At 27.4% G+C, this 20,372-nt stretch overlaps 1 protein-coding gene across 2 annotated transcripts in view; it reads left to right on the forward strand.

Moving 5' to 3' along the window:
* LOC129969666 (synaptotagmin-7-like) overlaps positions 1 to 20,372 on the forward strand; it is a 292,924-nt gene that overhangs the window by 131,760 nt on the left and 140,792 nt on the right. For both annotated transcript variants that reach the window (XM_056084322.1, XM_056084323.1), the window contains exon 3: positions 6,567 to 6,660. In XM_056084322.1, coding sequence (XP_055940297.1) covers positions 6,567 to 6,660 — 94 coding nt within the window. The remainder of the gene's footprint in view (positions 1 to 6,566; positions 6,661 to 20,372) is intronic.

Here is a 20,372-nt window from a genome sequence, read left to right on the forward strand (position 1 = left end):
CCCGACCATAGTAGTTTTATTTAATAAAATGTCCTTAACATTCTAATACTTTAAATAAAAACATTTCCAATCTTCTTTAAATGAAACTGACCGAGATGTGAAGTTTTAAATATAACTCTTTAAGACAATTTTAAACAGTTTCAATGGGCATTTGGAGAAAAGTCTGCCAATTAAAGGTCAATAAAAATGGTTGAAGCACGACATTTTATAGATTCTGTTATTGTTCTGATTTCCATAAAATAATGAATCCCAAAGATTCATAATTCAACCAAATTCGATCTCATGTCCGTTTACAAATTGTATTTAGGCTGTGTGTATACTAAAACATTTCACTAAATATTACTAAGCAGGGAGACTATTTAAATTAGACAGGGAAACTATATAAATTTAGATTCCTTAAGTTTTCTAGCAAAGTATTTACTGACTACAACAATATATATATATATATATATATATATATATATATATATATATATATTTACCTCATTCATATAATTTTTTTCCAACTAGAAGTATGTTTTATCACTTAATATTTATCCTCCATAATAGATAAAATTATTATTCGGAATTCTGTTTTACTATTCAAGTTTTTTCGAGGTATCTATTAAAAAAATACAGTATAGATTTGATAAATAAATATTTTTCTGCCATAATAAATACAATTATTATTTGCAATTATATTTTGCTATTGAAATATTTTTGAGTTCTAAAGTATTTAAATTAAGATGAATGTACTTAATAATCATTTATCAGAAGATTAAAAGCATTATTTAAATGATATACATATGAAGTAATTAGTTTTATAGAGACTAAATAAAAAATATATTTCATTAAGATGTCATTGTGATATATGACAACCAGTAATTTACGCAATAATAATAAAAGTTTCCACGAGTTTAACTGTTTCATTTTGACGCGTAATTTATGGTTTACAGTCCTATTCATAAATAATTTAATGACGATATATCTGTAAGTCAGTGAACGGTAGAAGTTCATTAACTGAGAAGAGAATACAATATTTTTGGTAAAAAAAAATCTGGAACAAATGCAGAGGAATAAATGATTGTTAGGTTGTGTTGGCCATACTTCTCAAATCTGCAGATATAATGAATGCGAAATGAGGGCTTGATTATTTTTTTCGCTCAGAAATAGTTGGCAGGGTTTTTTTTTCTATTCCTAGCGTTAATTTTCCCACTTATTCTGTAATGTGAGAAATGTTAGTTGCTAGTAAAAGAATAAAGCAGTTCAAGTAGATCATGAAAATTGCATAATAAATCAAAATGATTGTCAATGTAAGATAGCTTTTATTTAAGAATTTTCTTTTCAGACATAAATTCTATTTGTAAACATATATATTTTCATATGAATAATGGCACAGTATTTGATGTACATAATTGCTCGTAGGCTTTTGGATTAAATATTTTGGATACGCGAAATATATATACAGTATTTATTCTCATGCTTTTAAAGATTCAAACCGAATTCGTTATATATAAATTATTATATAATCTTCGATTATATTTTATTTATCGCTGAATTATGATAATCTAAAATTTTAACAATGGTAGTTTGATAAAATATAAATAAAATATTTTTAACGGCTATTGGTATTTAAAATTTATTCTAAGATTTATTTAACTTTTTATTTATAAATTTTCCGAAATATCATATTTTTTTCTAATTGATTCAATAACTCATCTGTCGAATTTATCGTATATTTTAAATAATTTAACTAATAGCCAAACCCAAATAAATTAGATCATTATGGAGATAAATAATTTCTTTTTAAATCTGGCTTTGAAATTCAGAATAAACTAGAAATTTCACAAATTATGCACTTATATAATTATTTTAATTAACCATTAAAGAGATAATTTTCTCAGAATTTGGTTTCGCACTATAAGTTATAGAATAAGTTGATAATTTTTTTAGAAATCGTGTAGCCAAAATGTACACAATATGGCTAGAATTGTAACTAATAATGAAATTCAAATATTAATGTTAGCTGATTCAATTCCAAAATCATAATTAAGTCTAAATGATGTTCTAATTTCTTTTAAATTTATGTTTGAAATTTGTAGAAAGAAACAATTTCTGTTTTTTTCTCTAATCCAATCAATATGCTTTAAAATTTTCAATTGTTAAAATTTTTTTGAAGGATTTGACATAAATCTAATATTTATTTCATGAATGAAGCGTCAAGTTTTCAATTTCCGTTTTATTTATTTTATATTTGCTTAGTTATTACATTTGTAGTGGTTTCACTTTATTACAAATATGTCCCCTCTTCCTTTCCTTGATATGTCTCCTCTTTACTTATTCTACTGGAGATGTCTATTTTTTTTGAAATTTTGATCCCCTCCCCCTCCCTCAAATTTTGGCTATTGTTCTGTCGATTTGTTTTTCAAACAAGTGGCTTTCTTTTTAATAAATATATTTTAAAACTTCCTTCCGCTCATCGCTATGTCTCGAGAACTCATTGCCATTCAATTTTTCAATCAACAACTTTAAATGTATTAAAAAAATTTTTAAATCCTAAATTTGGAAAACTGTACTTTTTAAAATCCGAACTGGGGAGGTAGGTACCTTAGACATGAGTAGAAGAAACCTCCACTATCGTGGTTAATTCTCGCTTCTTTCATGTTTTTAATAATAGTGTGGAGCCTGACACTCCTTTTCCAGCTATGGTTGGTACTTCCGTGTGAGAGTGAATCCATAAACTATCCCAAAATGGTGTCATAATGCATTCAAAACACGTTTAATGTGTCATAATGCGTTTAAAATTTGGTGACAATTAGGACAAATCAAAATATCCTCAATGAAAAGTCAGGCAGCGACTAGTTACTTTGGTTGGGTCATTTAAAAATTTATTTTCAGATATAATATTTACTTCTTTTGCTCTATAATCATAGTAGGAAGTGAATATTTAAATGGCGATAATTGACGAACGTAGCTGTAAATTATGTTGTAGAGCCAAACAGTGAAGCCATCCACCTAAATCTTTATTCCATGACATCTACCATCTGCTATTGACACAACTTTCAAATTTTAGAAAAAATCGACTATTTTTTTTAATTTTATCCTTTACTCCAAATCAATTAATCTATTTCAGTTGAAACTCAAATCCATTGAACAAATAAGATGAATAAAAGAAGAGTTTTCAAACAAAGATCGATTGTTCAATTCTTGATGTATCAAAAGAAAACGAACAATTGCAGACATTTGCAATTGTTCGTATCATAATTGCTGAAAGTTGAAATTGTTCATAATGTAATTGTTGAAAATTGCAATTACGTTAACTGTAAAACAGTTTAAGAACAACAGAATAACTGCATCATGTAATTAGAAAACGTACATTCTGAAAATAATTGTCATATTGAATAAGGTACTAAAGTTGATTTCTTTTAGAAAATAACACTATAGATGTAAATGGAAAATTATGGAGATTATGAAAAAGAAATGAAAAATATATTTCTCTTAGCAGAAGAGCTGGATCAGCAGCTCACGAGATGAAATTCTCACATCTATTTTAATCCGAAATTTAAAAAAAAGAGAGAGATAATTCCCTAAAAAAATTTTTAGCACCTTTAAATTTTTGCTTACAGAAAAGAATTAAAAAAAATATCAGAAGAACGTTTTAAAATGCAATCACGAAATTATCTGAGCACTCAAAATAAAAATTAAGAATAATCTCTTTTATTTTTTATTATTATAATCAAATTTTCGGATAGAAAATGTTGTGGTTTATATTTATCTTTTCTTCTTTTATTATGGGATAAATTATATTCATGAACTGCTGATATTGTTATGTGCTACAGGGAGTAATTTTTATTATTCTTGTGACGTTGAACAATTCAAAAGAATTAACTCTCATCAAATCCAGAAAAAAATTCTTTAATATATTTTATCTATCAGCTGTTTCTATATATTTTTGATTAACAACTTGTTATTTTTTGAAGATTTAACATTTTCATTATGTGATCCTAAACAAGACTTTTGCTTGAGCAGTAGCATGTACTGTTATATTGTAATCCTCCGATTAAAGAAAAAATCTTTCATAGATATTTGATCATTGAGCTGATTATTGCTATTTTTAATAAAAAAAAAATTGCTATTGTTTGCTAAGATTTAATATTTCAATCACCTGATCCAAAACAACTCTTCTGATTTCTTGGTGTGAGAAGTAGCGTGTATTTTTATGTTGTAATCTAATGACTCAGGAAAAAATCCAAAAATCCTGTTATTTTAACCAAAATTTAACATTTTCAACATATGATTCAAAACAACGCTTCTTCTTCTTAATTTTTTTTTTTTTTTTGCGTGAAAAGTAACGTGTATTTTTATATTGTAATCCTTTGACTAAAGAAAAATGCTTTGATATATTTGATCTTTCAGCTGATTATTGCTATTTTTGATAAACAACTTGCTATTTTTGCCAAGATTTAACATTTCATCATCTGATCCAAAACAATGCATCTGCTTTCTTTGCGTGAGCAGTAGAGTGTATTTTTATGTTGTAATCCATTGACTAAAGAAAAAAATCCTTGATATATTTGATATTTCAGCCGATTCTTGATATTTTTGATTAACAACTTGCTATTTTTGCCAAGATTTAACATTTCATCATCTGATCCAAACAACGCTTCTGCTTTCTTTGCGTGAGCAGTAGCGTGTATTTTTATGTTGTAATCAATTGACTAAAAAAAAAATATTTTATATATTTGATCTTTCAGCTGATTATTGCTATTTTTGATAAACAACTTGCAATTTTTTTGCTAAAATTTAACATTTTCATTAGTTTATCTAAAACAACACTTCCGATTTCTTTGCGTGAGAAGTAGCATGTATTTTTATGTTGTAATTCAGTGACTCAAATCTTTCAATTCTCCAAGGGTATGGTAATGTGAGATGATGAAGAATGAAATCACATAATTATCGCTTCAAATAATACGTTTACATCTGTAACCACACCCTTTTTTCGAGTAAGGCACATGCGTGTCACGTAATTCACACAATTTGACTTGCTTTCATGCTTGGAATGGCGGGTCATAATACTATATTCAGAAAAAAAAATCATTAATTAAAGAAACACGGAGATTATAAATGTTGCTTTTTTGCATAATTAGTTTATGGGTTCACAATTATTTAAATTAAAGTATGCGTTCACTGAATTGGCATTAGGTAATGCTTGGAGTTTTGATTATATAAGTAGTAGTAATTGTAGCCTTTTGGTAAATTATTTTAAAAAAATGCTTACTTGAGTTTTTTGGTCATTAGAAGCATTATGTTTGCTATTATTTGTTATTTATATATTGTTAGTATTACTGATATTTTGTCATTTGAATTAGATAAAATTATAAAGTATGTAAATGGCCAATAAAAATGCATTATTCACATTTATTGTATGAAAAATATGCATAATAAATGGCGTTTGGAAAAATGATGTTATTGCAAAGAAATTTTTGATTGATTAATAATGGCATAGCATGATTCTTTGATCGTTTTTCTCCATCCAATAAGTGACTACGTTAGCGATGTGTATTAACTCTTCAACGAAAAAAAAAAATCTTCTCAGTTTAACAATGAACATTGATTTTCCTGAATCCGCACAAATCGTCATTACAGAATTAGGCTTACCAAAATCCTTGTTGCTGCTTTTCGTCTTATATATATATATATATATTATTTTTTTTATCTGAAAGGCTATATTTTATAAATATTCATAACTGTTCAATAAAATTCAAATAAAATTATTATCTTTAATTCTATAAATGTTGAAGGACACCTTCCCCCAAACACTTGCTCATCAGAAATACGGCCGGAGCCCGAGGTGTTTATATATATATATCACTTCGAAATTTCGAAATTCACCACTTTTCGTTACATGTGATTGACTAGATACTCGGTTTTTTTTTTTCTGAGAACATTCAAAAGTTTCCCAGCATGCATTTGCTTCATGTAATAAATGCATTTTTGAGTATCAAACCTTTAAAATCAAGGGTCGCTATTGCAGCTTTTGAATCGGTGAGGAATTATTATTATTACTATTTAATCTCTGAAAAGGAAAGGCAAGTGATCCAGCATTCTTAGATAACTGAACTCGAAGGATCTTAGGCATGATATTTTTTTTAAAAACTGATGATATTCAATAATTTTTAATATATTTTATTTATCTATAATTCTTAATATTATTCTTCAGAATTTCTTTATCGAAAGGAAGGTTGCGGAGAATTTGCTGACTATCAAGGGTACTCAAAAACAGAAGGACTAATTAGAGTGTATGTAAGGAAATAATGTGTAAAATTTATTAAATAATTCACTCATTTACTGATTCAGAATTTCTACAAAAATAGCTGTATTGTTAAAGGTTCTAAATTTTTCTTTAATACATTATGCATTATAAGAACTATTTATTTGAAAAATGAAGTTAATAATCTTTTGAAGAGAGTACTTAATAAAGATCATAAATTGAAAATTCATTTCAATTAAAGGTAAACTTATGAAATATATAAGAACTCCCTAATGGAAGGCCTGCTTTTTCAATTTTGATGTTTTTCGTATTTCAGGGCGAGCAAAAATAAAGTTGATGGGAAAGCAAAGGATATCAAACCTGGTTCCAGCTCTTCCACTTCTATGCTGCAAGCTCTTGTGGGTAATGATGTGAGTAAAATTCAATTACTATTTTATTCAAGTATTTTACTTTTTTGAATTATAAAATCTTGAAGCCTATATCTCATAAACTATTTCGGCTTTAAGTTAAAAAAATCTAAGTCCTCACTTTCGCCATCCACGTAATTCAAAATTTTCAGTTCTATGCTAATCGCAATATTTGATGAGATTTTAGATTTGGATACAGTTTCATCATCAGACTTGCGTAACATTCATTAATTAGTAGTTATTCATGAATTAGTTTGTCAAATGTACGTAAATATCTCATTTCGCGCATCCTAATAAAGAACTATCTATTTGCATTAGAAAAATTACTATTATATATATGCTTCAGAATTATAAATTGAGGACTATCATGTAGTATGTATCTATTTAATATTGCTTTTAGAGGGAGAAATTTAATGAATCTATATTTTTCGATTGCTGTAAAAACGCGTTTAAAAAAGAAGTGTTTTGTAAAAAACTAAATAAAATCCAGCAAGGAATAGCCGATGATGTAGGATGAAATATGATAGTTTTTTATATTCATTTCACGATTTAATTATAGATCTGGTTATTAAAAAAGCAGTTTTAAGGTAAAATTCATTTAGCATTATATGCTATATTTCAAGGCTGTTATCTCAGTTTTGGCAAAGTATTCGGGGTGATCTGAATGACCGAATCGCGGTGACAAATGCAATTAGGCTCTCTGACTGACGCTAAAATAATCATCATTTGAGCGGCTCATACACTTATACGCCATTCAAAGATATTACGTCAGAATTGCAACCCCGCCTTTGTTGTACCTATCAGGCAAGTAAGGACCAGCAACTGAATTGTCAACTTCTCCCAGATGTTCAACCAGCACCATCAAGTTTAGGTCTATAATTTTAGATTTGAATTTCTCAGATTATTATATGCTTGATAAATATTTTGAAGTTATTTGTCAACAAGTTGTTAAAATTTTTGTCTTAACAAGACAGTATTTTGTCCAGTAAAATTTACTGGATGAAGATTATTAGAATTAATTTAGCTAGAATAATAAATATATCTTTGTAAAAATATGTTATTTAAAAGGGTATTTGTTAAAAGATTTCGAAACTTGATGTGTCAGTGATTTTTCATCGCTTTAAGTAATTCTAATATTTTGGAAATTAAGCAAGATCAGAAATTGAAATTTCAGTTTGTATTTAATAGAAATGCAGATTTTCAATAGAAAGGACTAGCGTAACCATATTTATAACTGATAGAACTAGTGTATTCTGCTTTTATAATTGCTTGAAATATATTTCATATTGCGTGGTGCGCTTTTTATAATTATTTCTAGTTATTTTATTACTATTATCTAATTATTTTATTATTATTATCTAATTATTTTATTATTATTATCTAATTATTTTATTATTATTATCTAATTATTTTATTATTATTATCTAATTATTTTATTATTATTCATTCTTGTATTATTATATTATTATTATTAATAATAATAATTATTTTATTATTATTAATTTTATATTTTTATTGATTATTTTATTATCTATTATTTTATTTTTATTATTTTATTATTTTATTTTTATTTTTCTAACTCTTATTTGTAGTGGTAGATATTAGCTTAACCAATAACAAACTTACTTATTTTCTCATTATGTGAAATTTGACCTTGACATTTGAAATTATAATTATTGATTTCCAACTGAAATTTCTAAAAGGAAATGCATAATTAAACATAAAAACCTAAATGTATTTCGCTTTCTTATCTTCTTTACTCGCTTCGCTTTCTTATCTTCTTATTGTCAGTTAATACTATTCAAAATTAAGATTACTTTAAATTGCACAGGCCAAGCGACGGCCTATAAAGCTACATGTTTTAAAATTTGCTGAAAAAAATCCCCTGCATCTGATCGCACATGCTTATTCGATAGAGTTAATTTTAAATCCTTTGTTTTGCCAAACTCTTGCAAGTATCTAAGATAATTGCCAATAAATGCACTCCAAACATATACTTATCTAAAGAAGTAAGTGAACAATAGTAGAAAAACGTGATTTGAAATATCAATGATTTTAAATGTTCAATGTTTTTCTATTTACTTCATTAGTATTTTAATCACGAATCGTGCTAATGGAAGTTCGAATTAGGTTGCACTTTCAAACTAACTTAAATTCAGCAAAAGAAAGTAGTACAAGCAATATTGATCAGTTGTCTTGACAAATAGTTAATTTGTTTTCAGTTGTCTCTAAAACGAGTTTCTTTTTGGTTTTGGAGTAAGTAAAGTATTTTCAGAAAATTGGGTAATTACAAAATCTAACAAGAATAATACAAATTGTAACGCAAAAAATTTACAAATTTGTCTGAATTTTATAGTGTTGCAACTAAGGAGTAAAGAACATCCATTCGTTAAAATTATTTAATTTATTTCAGAATGTCTGGAAAATAGAAGAACCAGATTCAATAAACAAACTAATACTGTGTCGATGTTGTGAGGGGTAAAATCTTATTTTCAAACGCGTCAATACCTGCACTTCTGCTTAGGTCTGCATGTACATAGGAATTTCGATGTTATTGTAACTCGAGATTCTGATTTTCCAATTACAAAATCCTGAACTTTGTTATCAGGCTAAAAAAACCTTATCTGAGATTTATAGTGTCATAGCTTTGGAGAAAATAATATTCATCTATTGAAATTTTTAATTTATTTCTAAGATAGAAGAAAAGAATTATCATCATAAAAAAGAACTAGCTAGTCTTACAAAAATCACATGTTAGTCTCAACTCGGGCTTTTCAATATTCTGAGATACCTGAATTCGAATTCTTTGAGGAATGTGTGGGTTCAATCAGATCAAACTTAAATATAATACATGCTAAACCGATCGTTAATTTTTATCACTTGCATTTTAATAAAGTGAAGTCATTGTAATACGACCATTAAAAAAATTTCGGATGCATGATGTACACTATCTTTATTATAATGCCTTAAAATATTCCTTTGAATACTTCTTGCTTTATCAAATGAAATTCAAACAATAGTTTTATATCTTATGTGTTCTTAACTTCGAATGCTGTTCAAATGCGCAATTTCAAAGGGTTCTCGAAATTGACAATTCGAATCTTCCATTGCAAGAACTAGCACTAAAAAAGTCATCTTTATTCTTCGAGTAAGACAGATCCCTGCATTTTTAAAATTTTATTTGTTCAATCAATACAATTTTATTTATTCAAAACCTGCAACAAATAAAATTAAAATAATGGTTTTATACATTCAAAAAAATAATAAATGTCTTACATTCATAACTACTTTTGTCATAAAATTCACAATGTCAAATTTTTCTCGAAATTGACAATTCTGATCTTTCATTGCAAGAAGTAGCACAAAAAAAAATCACTTTTATACTTCGACTAAGATAGTTTCGTGCATTTTGAAAATTTTATTTGTTCCAAACACCAAACCATTAAAATTAAAATAATAGATTTATGCATTCAGAAAAATAAAATAAATGTCCTGCATTCATTACTGTCTTTGTGATAAAAATTCACAATATCAAATTTTTCTCGAAATTGACAATTCTGATCTTTCGTTGCAAATATTAGTGCAAAGAAAGTCATATTTATTCCTCGAGTAAGACAGACCTATGCATTATGAAAATTTTATTTGTTCCAAACACCAAACAAATAAATTTCAAATAATATTATGCATTCCTAAAAATAAAATAAAAATCCTGCATTCATAACTCCCTGTGTCATAGAAATTTACGATGTCAAATTTTTCTCGAAATTCACCAAGTTAATCTTTTATTATATATAAATATACTTACGCAAAAATTTTTCTATACACTTCAAGTAAAAGAAGTACATATATTATGAACACCAATACAATGCAAATGTTATGAAATGAAAGTTACAAATATATTTCTTCTAGTTACAGCTGAATATATAGTCTTTTTTTGTTCATTATGAATCTATTTCCGATTTCGATCTAATGAATATTTACATTTTCACCTTCTTATTTGGAAAGTGTTCTTTCACTTCCTTTCCGCAGCTAGAATACTAAATTGCATCGCAGCCAAAGGAAGAAGCAGTTCCGAACCCAAAATATGGCTTTATGGTTCGGAATAGGAAAGTTTATTGCGCAAAAATCCCGATTCATGACCAATTTGGACGTTACTTCTCCTTCGCTCTGAGGAAGTCATAGTAATGCTGAAGACTTACCATTTCCTTTATCTGCATCGGTTTGTATCCGTTTCCATTCAGCCGTTATGGCTAACGGAGTGAAAATGGAGACTTAAAATGATCTAGATCTTGGAAGAAATGTTGTGAAAAGGATGAAAAATATTCCTTTATATTGAAAAAATGACGTGATTGAAAAAACATCAGCAGGCAGCGAGACGGCCGTTTCCTACAGCAGAGATTGCTCAGTAGAGGAAGGGATACGAAGATCTTTCTGATTGCAAGTGTGTCTGTTTTATTTGCATTTGTTTGAGTTGAGAATTCCTGGAAGAATTTTATTTCGATTGAGTCATATTACTTCTATGTTAAGCATACGGGTTTCTGTTGGTTTTAGAATTTCTTTACGGTGGTTCCATTAAAAATTAATAATGCCTATATACGTATATAAAATCAAAAATATAAATATTATGTAATTCAAACCTATTATTGAAACAATCTAAAATTAAAATTATTTATTTAAAATTACAAAATTAAAAAATGTCGTATTCTTTAAATTTATTGTTTTGTTTCTTTTCTGTAAAAATGGTGTATCTCTTAGGCCTAATTTCAGGGGATTTTCGGGTCATGAGGAGTCAATACTGTTGGACAATTTAGTCTGGATTCCTCACACACACATACACACAAAAAAAAAACCCTTATTTTGAATCCCTGCCTGACAATGACCCTTGAGTTTATGACCCTTGGAATGACCCTTGGCTTTTATTTCTAATTGTGTATGTATATATATATATATATATATATATATATATATACACATTACCACCAATAATGAAAACAGAAATCAATTTGTTATTGTATGAGGACTAAATATGTGCTCCTAGGGGTGAGTTTTTTACGTCACGTTCATTATTTTCATTTCACGTCAGATTCATTATTTTCATTTTTAAAAATTTCATGAAATAATCTTTTTAAATTTTTACTATTTATATTCTCTAGGATTTGAATGAACAAAAAAATTAAGTAAAATTATGTAAACTCATTTTGATAACCACCAGAAATATTATTTCAAATAAACATCTTTTGCCCCATTTTGAAATATTTTTTTAAAAATCTTTTAATGAAGCAGCTAACGTTTTACTTCCAATTCTGCTAATTTAATTCATTTAAATTTCATACATTTTCAAAAGTATTTTAATACATTATTTTCATTAATAATTTTTATATTTGCAACGAAATTCAAATACTTTCTTTCATTTAGAAATTTTTAATTCTGAGTTTCTTCTTCTTTTTTGTGCGATAAAATATTACCCTAATCCATTTTCTTTTTTTATTTCACCATCTCATCTGGAAAATTTGAAAACAAATATTTCTAAGATATTAAGAATATTATATAATCTAACCAATAAGTTCAAAATTATATGATCTGGAATTTTTTTATTAATAAATATAAATATAGTTAAAATATTGCTAGACATAACATATATTATGACTTCAAATGGAAGTTCATGAAGTCAGTGTACAGAATAGGTCAAAGGCTACTAAATAAATGATTAAATCTAACACAATTACAAGTTTAAAATCATTTTGTTAATATGACCATCGATTTAAAATTTTACATATAATATTCAAACGAAATTATATAAAATCAGTATTTCCAGTAAAGAACTTGGTCGCTGCATGCGTCTGGTCAGAAATTTAAATGATATCAATCGTATCCAAGTTCTATATGCATAATAATTTAACACTGAATTAAATATTTTATTTACAATGACATTAATTTAACCCCACTTTTATAAGTTTTTGTTCAAACGAATAAAACTGACAATTATTTGTAATTTATTGATGTGTTTTATGAGCAAGTACAAAATATTTAATCGATAAGATTTGATAAAATTTTTATTTAATTTTTAAAAAATGTTCAGAACATAAATTAATGAATAATCTAAATCTGTTTTATGAAAAAAAAATGAAATTTGGATCAGAGTTTATGTGATTTTTTTAAAACAATTTTCCTTCTATCTTTATCTTATGTTCTATTAAGTTTTTCCTTCTTTTATAGTTTATGAAAATATATACCAAGGATCCTATTTAAAAACGTCTTTCAGATAATTATAATTAGATAGAGAATTTCTAAGTAAATATTACAATCTTTATAAAGAAATAAAAAATAATAATTGTTAAAATATTTGAAAATACTAAAGCTGCTTAAAATTAATTGAAATTGCACAAAAGTGTAATAATCTCTTTCGAAACAAAACAAAAACTTTTCTTAGATAAGGCAAGTAATTTTCTTTAAATTATTTGATTCTATTGTATAAGATAATCTTCTTTACTCAAAATTTGAAATTTTTAATATTTATTTTTCTTATTTACTAGAAATAATAATTAATTATTTTTTACATTCCATACAAAAAATGATTACTAAGATTTAATAGCTTTATACATGATTAATATATAAATAGAAAATGCAGACATTTCATAATTTCATAGCATAAATATGTTTTGGGATTAATTAATTTGAATAATTTTTAATACTATATTACAATGCATAAAACAACTATTATTTAAGACTGTAATGATGTTTAGAATTATTTTTTTTATTTCGGAAAATATTATAAAGTTATTCCAATTACTTTTGTGACTGTGCTATCTCATGAATAATAAAACTGGGAAAAAATAAATAATAAACAGAAGATGTGGATTTTGTATCAGTTTAAAACAAAGCTTAAAGAATAAGCGAAATAGGCAATCATTTAAAATTAATTTAAAAACTTTATAAATGAGTGCGAAAAAAGAAACTTTAATAATTAAAAATTATTAGTTTAAATTTAGTTATGTTCATCTGAAATGTTCAGTCATATTTAAAAAAAAATAAAAGGGAGCCTTAAATGAAAAGAAGACATTAGCTTCAGCGGCGTTGCATCAAATCCCAGTGAGGTAATTTGTAAGTCGATAGATGGCGTGGTGATATTGGATTTGTGATTGGTCATGGAGTAAAGGACTTGACATCAATTTCCTCACTTTTAAAGAGTTTAGTTTATGCAATACGAAGCATAAAGGATATAAATTCCTCTAGATCAGTACAGATGAGGAGCAGTATCTCGTAAGCTGGACCGTTAGTGTCAATATGATGAGGCGAAATGCGTAAACATCAGAAACTTGCCATGCCCTGGTCAGACGCATACTGTGACCAACAGAGATATGATTTCGGTTATAAAGTTTCTCGTACGGCAGAATCATTGATTCATCATGCGTGAAATCGCTGCTGAATTGTCGACAAGTAAACAAACTGTGCATTACATAATCCACAATATGCTTTGTTATAGCGAAGTGGACAAACGCAAACCGTGAAAAAGTGGTTATGTAAGGTTTCTACATTGAAAGTAACTACTCTTTTCGCGCCTCCTGCTATCAGTATTTCAATGACGGTGGCGATTTTTAGTGGTTGTACTATTCAATATGATCGGTAATTATAATGCATGTTATTAAGATTTCTTTACATATAACTGTACTCTCATTTTCATTTGGATACAGCTTATAATATGAGATTATTCTATTTATTTTTGTGAAACTTTCTTTCTTATAAAAAGGGAATTGAAATGAATAATGGATAAAAAACGGGAATTATATAATAAATTGAATCTGAACAAAGAGTTTTTGCATAATTAAATTTTGTTTCTTTAATACGACATGATATTTCATGTACCAAAATAAAATAAGCCTATTTTGTAAGCTTTATTTCAGATTTTACAGATGGTAATAATGCTTGATTCTTCCTTAAATTTGAAATAATTGATTTCATAGTCAATTTTCTGTCCTTCATCGATGACTTTTATTTGATCTTTGAAATAAAAGAATAAATATGATTAAAATGAGTAAATTAATATAATTAAAATTTGTGGATTATTTTTTATTTCTTACATTTGTTTTAGTTAAATTCATGTGCCATTTCGACGTAACTTGTGCGACTAATTGCCGTGAACTTCATAGATTTCAACCTTGTTCAGAGGACAAAGAAGACACCTAAGTCGGTAAACCTAGTCCTAATTTTCGCCTCGCAACATCAGAAGGACATAGAGACCCTCATTTTGTATCTTTGTATATGTTCATAGGTGGAGTCACGCTTTAAGTATAACAGGCTTCTACTCCAAAGCAAAGAATATACAACAGGCTATGCCAATGGGGTGTAGCCTGTAATTGTACCTATGTAACCTAGATGTACCATTCCAGCCATCAATATTACCTTAAAATTGCTAAGTAGGCAGAAATCCTTTCCTATTATCTTAAAAATGCGGAAGTATCATAAATTCTGCATCTTTTTTCATCAAAACATACTTATTAGATAATTTAGAAATCTACAAGAATAATGTTATCTTAAAAGAATTCCCGGTATTATTTCCAAACTTTCAGTTTATAAATAATTATATATAACCTTAGTGTTTTATCTTTCAATACTTCACTAATTACAAAGGAGTAAAAGGGAAACTATTCAAGTTCGGGACATGACGGAAGAAAGATTTAAACCAATTAACTTTGAAATGATAACAAAAATAGTGTAATTAATTTTTCGCCGAAGTAGTTGTTTATCTTGTCAGCAAATAAAGACAGATCAGTTTTGATCGCTTTATGTAAGAATCAGGCATATGTCACGAACGTTTGCCATATATATCTTTTTGAAAAAAATTATACTAGGTTCTTCTAAATATCATAACAGAAAAAAAAAGCCATAAACATTTTAAAACAATTTTTATTTTCAGGAATTGAAAAATTTTTGTTTATCAAAATTATTTTCTTCGACAAAAATGCTTTTTAGAATTATTTATTGTAAATTTTCATTCTAATTATGAATTAAAGCAGATAAGCTTGGCTCATTTTATTTTTTAAAAAACATCTTTTAAATTAAAAAAATTCTAATGTCTTGCTTTCTTGAAGTTTTACGAAATTAAAATATTTCCGTTTCTTGCTTTCTGCATCACAGATTGGATATTTTTACATGTCACTAAATAAAATAGTAAATGGAATAGGAATGTAAATAAAATTTAAATAAAAAAATTGTAATGCAATATTTTGAAATTTTAATTATAAGAACTCTTAATGATATTTAATACAAACGCAATTCATCTAACATATTATATGACATTTTCCACACTTAGGAAGTATATTTTACTTAAAAATGAGTTTAATTTGCTGATTTAATATATTTATTTCAACTACAAAATCTATAGGTAACTATGTTATTTAACATTTGTTGTTTGGGTGAAAAATTGATTACATAGCAATGTTTAGAAAAAAAATGGATGGGTCTTATAGTTTATAAACTGCATTAAATAATAGGAAATTTGAAATTTCCTGTACTTAGAACTTACTTTTTTTTAATTAAAACTGAATATATTTGACTTATTTACTCTACCGATTTTTGACTTTGACAAAATTGATCTGACTGACTGACTTTGACTAAATTGATTTTTTTTATTTCACAAATAAGTAATTAAATAAAATATTAATCATTATTAACTATTTGGGTAAAAAAATATCCCAATGATTAGAAACAATTTCTTCTTATTTTTTTTGTTGTTATTTTTCCATATGGGGAATAAACAAACGCGAAAATGTTCGAAATTTTCCTCGGCAAACGAATTCAACATTAGAAAACATTTACCCAATCGAGAATTCATTCAGCAATTACGGAAAGTAATGCTTCCATTACGGTAAAGATCTGAGGGCTTTTACTATAAGTCTGTTTCGAAAATCATTACTAGAAATAAATTTTTTCTTAATATGCGAAATACAAATATTGGAAACAAGCAGTGCAATTGCCCATTTTATAATATGCAATTCAGAACTAAAATTAATTTCAGAGAATTATTAATGACATATATTCTGACGGCACATTTTGAGACTCATTTTATCTAGAGTAGCCTTTGCTTTATAGGCGTGATCTAGACATAAAGCATCATTAAAATATTTCAATTTTTCTTTTATTCTAAAACATTCCTAACTAGGAAGGGATTTCTTAATACTAGATATATGACAAAAACCATTCTACAAAACAATATTTAATAATAACTAAATATTACTGCAAATATATTCTTTATTTTGCTTCCGGTGTTTAAGAGAAAATCAAATTTAATTAATCACGCCATTACAGCAGAAACAACAATGGATAACAAAGTCGTCTATCGTAAAAGAATATGGTAGACAATGAGAAAGATCCTTTTTCTTTTTCGGCTAGTTTCTGAAAGTGCTGTCTACTTCTTCAGAAGTGATAGACAATAAGTAGTTTCTTTTTTTCTTTTTTTTTTGGTGCAAGAGAAGATGGTCAAATTTCACTTATCGGTACGCTGATCGACAAAACAAAATCTCTATTTTCCTATAAGGAAACACAATAACGTATGGTAGAATTTTCTTGTGAATATTTATTACTTTTAGTGAACAATTTTTCTCGACTTTCGTTCTCTGATTCTTTTAATCTCGTATTGATTTCATTTCAATTTTTCGTTACTTTTACAACATCAATTATAAATTATGTATTTGTTGATATTTTATTTCTCAGAAATATAGAATGACGAAATACGAAAATTAAAATTATTTTACTGATAATTTATTTGAATATCATACTTGTGTCTAAATACAAATTCTTAATTTTTTTTTGGTGTGAATATTTTGAACTTAGCAATATTTACTATACGAAGTAAGTTAGACTGAATTTAGATTATTAAATGGGTTTTCATTTGGATAACAATTTTAGAAGTGAGATTTATTATTGATGAAAGATTTTATTCATATGCTTGTTGATTTTACTATGTCACAAAATGACATCGTCTTTCGTGATCAATCTATTGAAGTATTTTTTTTTTGTTTTGCATTATTTTTATTTTTTATAATACTTTTATCCGTTCAGTCTTTTATTAATTCTTACTACATTGTAAAAGTCAAAGCACTTTGCTTTCGAATATTATAATTATTTACCTGTAACCAGTTTTTATGTAATATATTTAAATCATACAAATTAATTCAAAAAAATAAATTTTACTAGCTTTTACAGTAAATTTTAGCTTTTTTAGCTAATTAAAGGCAAGTAATATTTATCAAATCTATTGAATTTGCAAGTAATTTTCATTGCATGTTAAGATTCCCAGAATTTTAAGTATCTACGAGCGACTGCAGAATGCTGTACCTTCATAGTTAAAACACTTATTAATATTGCACTTGTAGCTGACAATTTCTTCTTTCGGACAGTATTAGTTTATTTTATTTTAAATAAAATGCTAACCGGAAACCTACTATTTGTAGAAAGAAGAGAATAAAATAACTTTAAAAAAAGCAATTTATAAAAAAAATTATTTTTTCAATAAACATTCTAAAAGTTGATATTTTTATTTTAATATTTTTCTGCATTTCAATCTTTAAATGGTAATTCATTATTATAAGTATTAATTAATCGTAAGAAAATTTTTCTCATTTTTACTACTAGTTGGCGCCATTTATATAGAGCCACAATCTTATTAAATTATTTAATTTAATTATAAATTAAACCTGAAAATATTTAACTTTCCTATTGTTACTAAGAATAATTATAAGAAATTTAATACTTTAGTACAGCGAATGTGAAATTAATTACAAAATTCCATCGTCATGATATAATTTAACTGAAATAAAACAATAATTTATCTTATAGTTTAATGATTTTGTTTTATTTTAAACTTTAAACAAAATTAAAGATCAAACTTCTTCAAAAATATGAAAAAAATATTGCTTGAAATAAGTATCCATATATACATAAGTATGCCGTCATATAATTTCTTAATAGTTGTCTGAATTTAAATCCAAACTTATAATTATTACTCTAACTGTCATTCAAGTAACATTTGTGAATCCCACTGAAAATGAAATATCAACAGTTCAATGCTGCATAAATTAATTTTAAAAAGCTCCTTTGACTCTGTATCCTGGATTAGTTCTATAGAGTTAAAACAGACAATAATTGTATTTTTATAAATATTCCTTTAAATATACTTCATTTGATTCAAAATTACTGCTTGTATCTAAGTTTTATTGAATATATTCTTATAAATCTTATTTCCCATTTTGTGTTATATCAATCCACGAAAGACATTATTTCTGATTTATTTTCCATTATGCCTTCTTATGTATCAATCCTAGCTTATAATATGGACTGAGAAACAGTTTCCTTCACAATGGCATGAAGCAATTGTTATTCCGATCCTTAAACCTGATAAAGATTCTACTAACCCTCTAAACTACAGGCCGATTGCTTTAACAAATTGCATGTGTAAAACTCTAGAGCGCATGATCAACACCCGCCTTATTTATGAATTGGAGATACGTAATTGCATTCCTCCCTTGCAAAGTGGTTTCCGTAGGGGCCGGTCTACAATAGACAATCTCGTGCTTCTGGAAACTGAAATACGTAATGCCTTTGTAAGACGGAATCATCTTGTTTCAGTCTTCTTTGACATAGAAAAGGCCTATGATCGAGCCTGGCGTTATGGTATTCTTCGATCACTTTTAAAGTTTGATTTTTATGGCAATTTGCCGATTTTTATTCAAAATTTTTTATCCTCTCGCATCTTTAGAGTACGTATTGGAAATTCTTATTCCAGCCATTTTATTCAAGCTGAGGGTGTCCCTCAGGGAAGCGTCCTCAGTGTGACGTCCTCAGCGTCCTCAGGGTACAGTCAGTTTTTATCCTTCATCTTAGTCAGATTTTAGATCAATTACCTCCATCTGTTAAGGGCACTTTGTATGTTGATGACCTTCAGATATCTTGTCAGGGCTCTAGTATGCATTTAATTGAGCGACAGTTTCAGCATGCTGTGAATAAGTTAATGACATGGTGTAACGAGAATGGCCACACTCTTTCTGCTGAAAAGAGCCGCTGTGTCCATTTCTGTCGGAAAACGGGTATACATCCAGATCCTATAATTCGCATTGGTAATGTGGACATTCCTGTAGTTACAGACATGCGATTTCTGGGAGTGATATTTGATAAGAAACTCACCTTTCTTCCACATATTTTGAAATTACGGAAGAAATGCGAATCACTTCTCAATATCCTTAAAGTTCTTTCGACAACGACGTGGGGTGCAGATCGCACTTGTCTGCTCAGGATTTATCAAGCAATAATATTAGCCCGCCTTGCTTATGGATGTGCTGTCTATGGCTCGGCTCGACCCACTGTTCTACTCAAATTGGACACTGTACATCATTCTGCCTTGAGAATCTGTTGTGGTGCCTTCAGAACCTCGCCCGTACAAAGTCTTTATGTCATCTGCCATCAGTTACCATTACACTTAAGACGTAAAATGCTCTCGGCTCAGTACTATCTTAGGATCCAGTCGCTTTCTAATCATCCACTAAGGCAAATGGCAATTCCCATTGATCTTCGTAGACTTTACAATGCTCGCCCCTTCAATATTCTCCCCTTTTGTGAGAGAATTCAAACGATTATTGCTGATGCAGGTCTTGGTAACATACAAATTAAACAAGCAGAATTCTATGTCATTCCACCTTGGGATGTCCCTGTCTTTTCATACC

The sequence above is a fragment of the Argiope bruennichi genome, chromosome 5 (genome assembly GCF_947563725.1).
Source record: "Argiope bruennichi chromosome 5, qqArgBrue1.1, whole genome shotgun sequence".
In the NCBI taxonomy this organism is placed as follows: domain Eukaryota; kingdom Metazoa; phylum Arthropoda; class Arachnida; order Araneae; family Araneidae; genus Argiope; species Argiope bruennichi.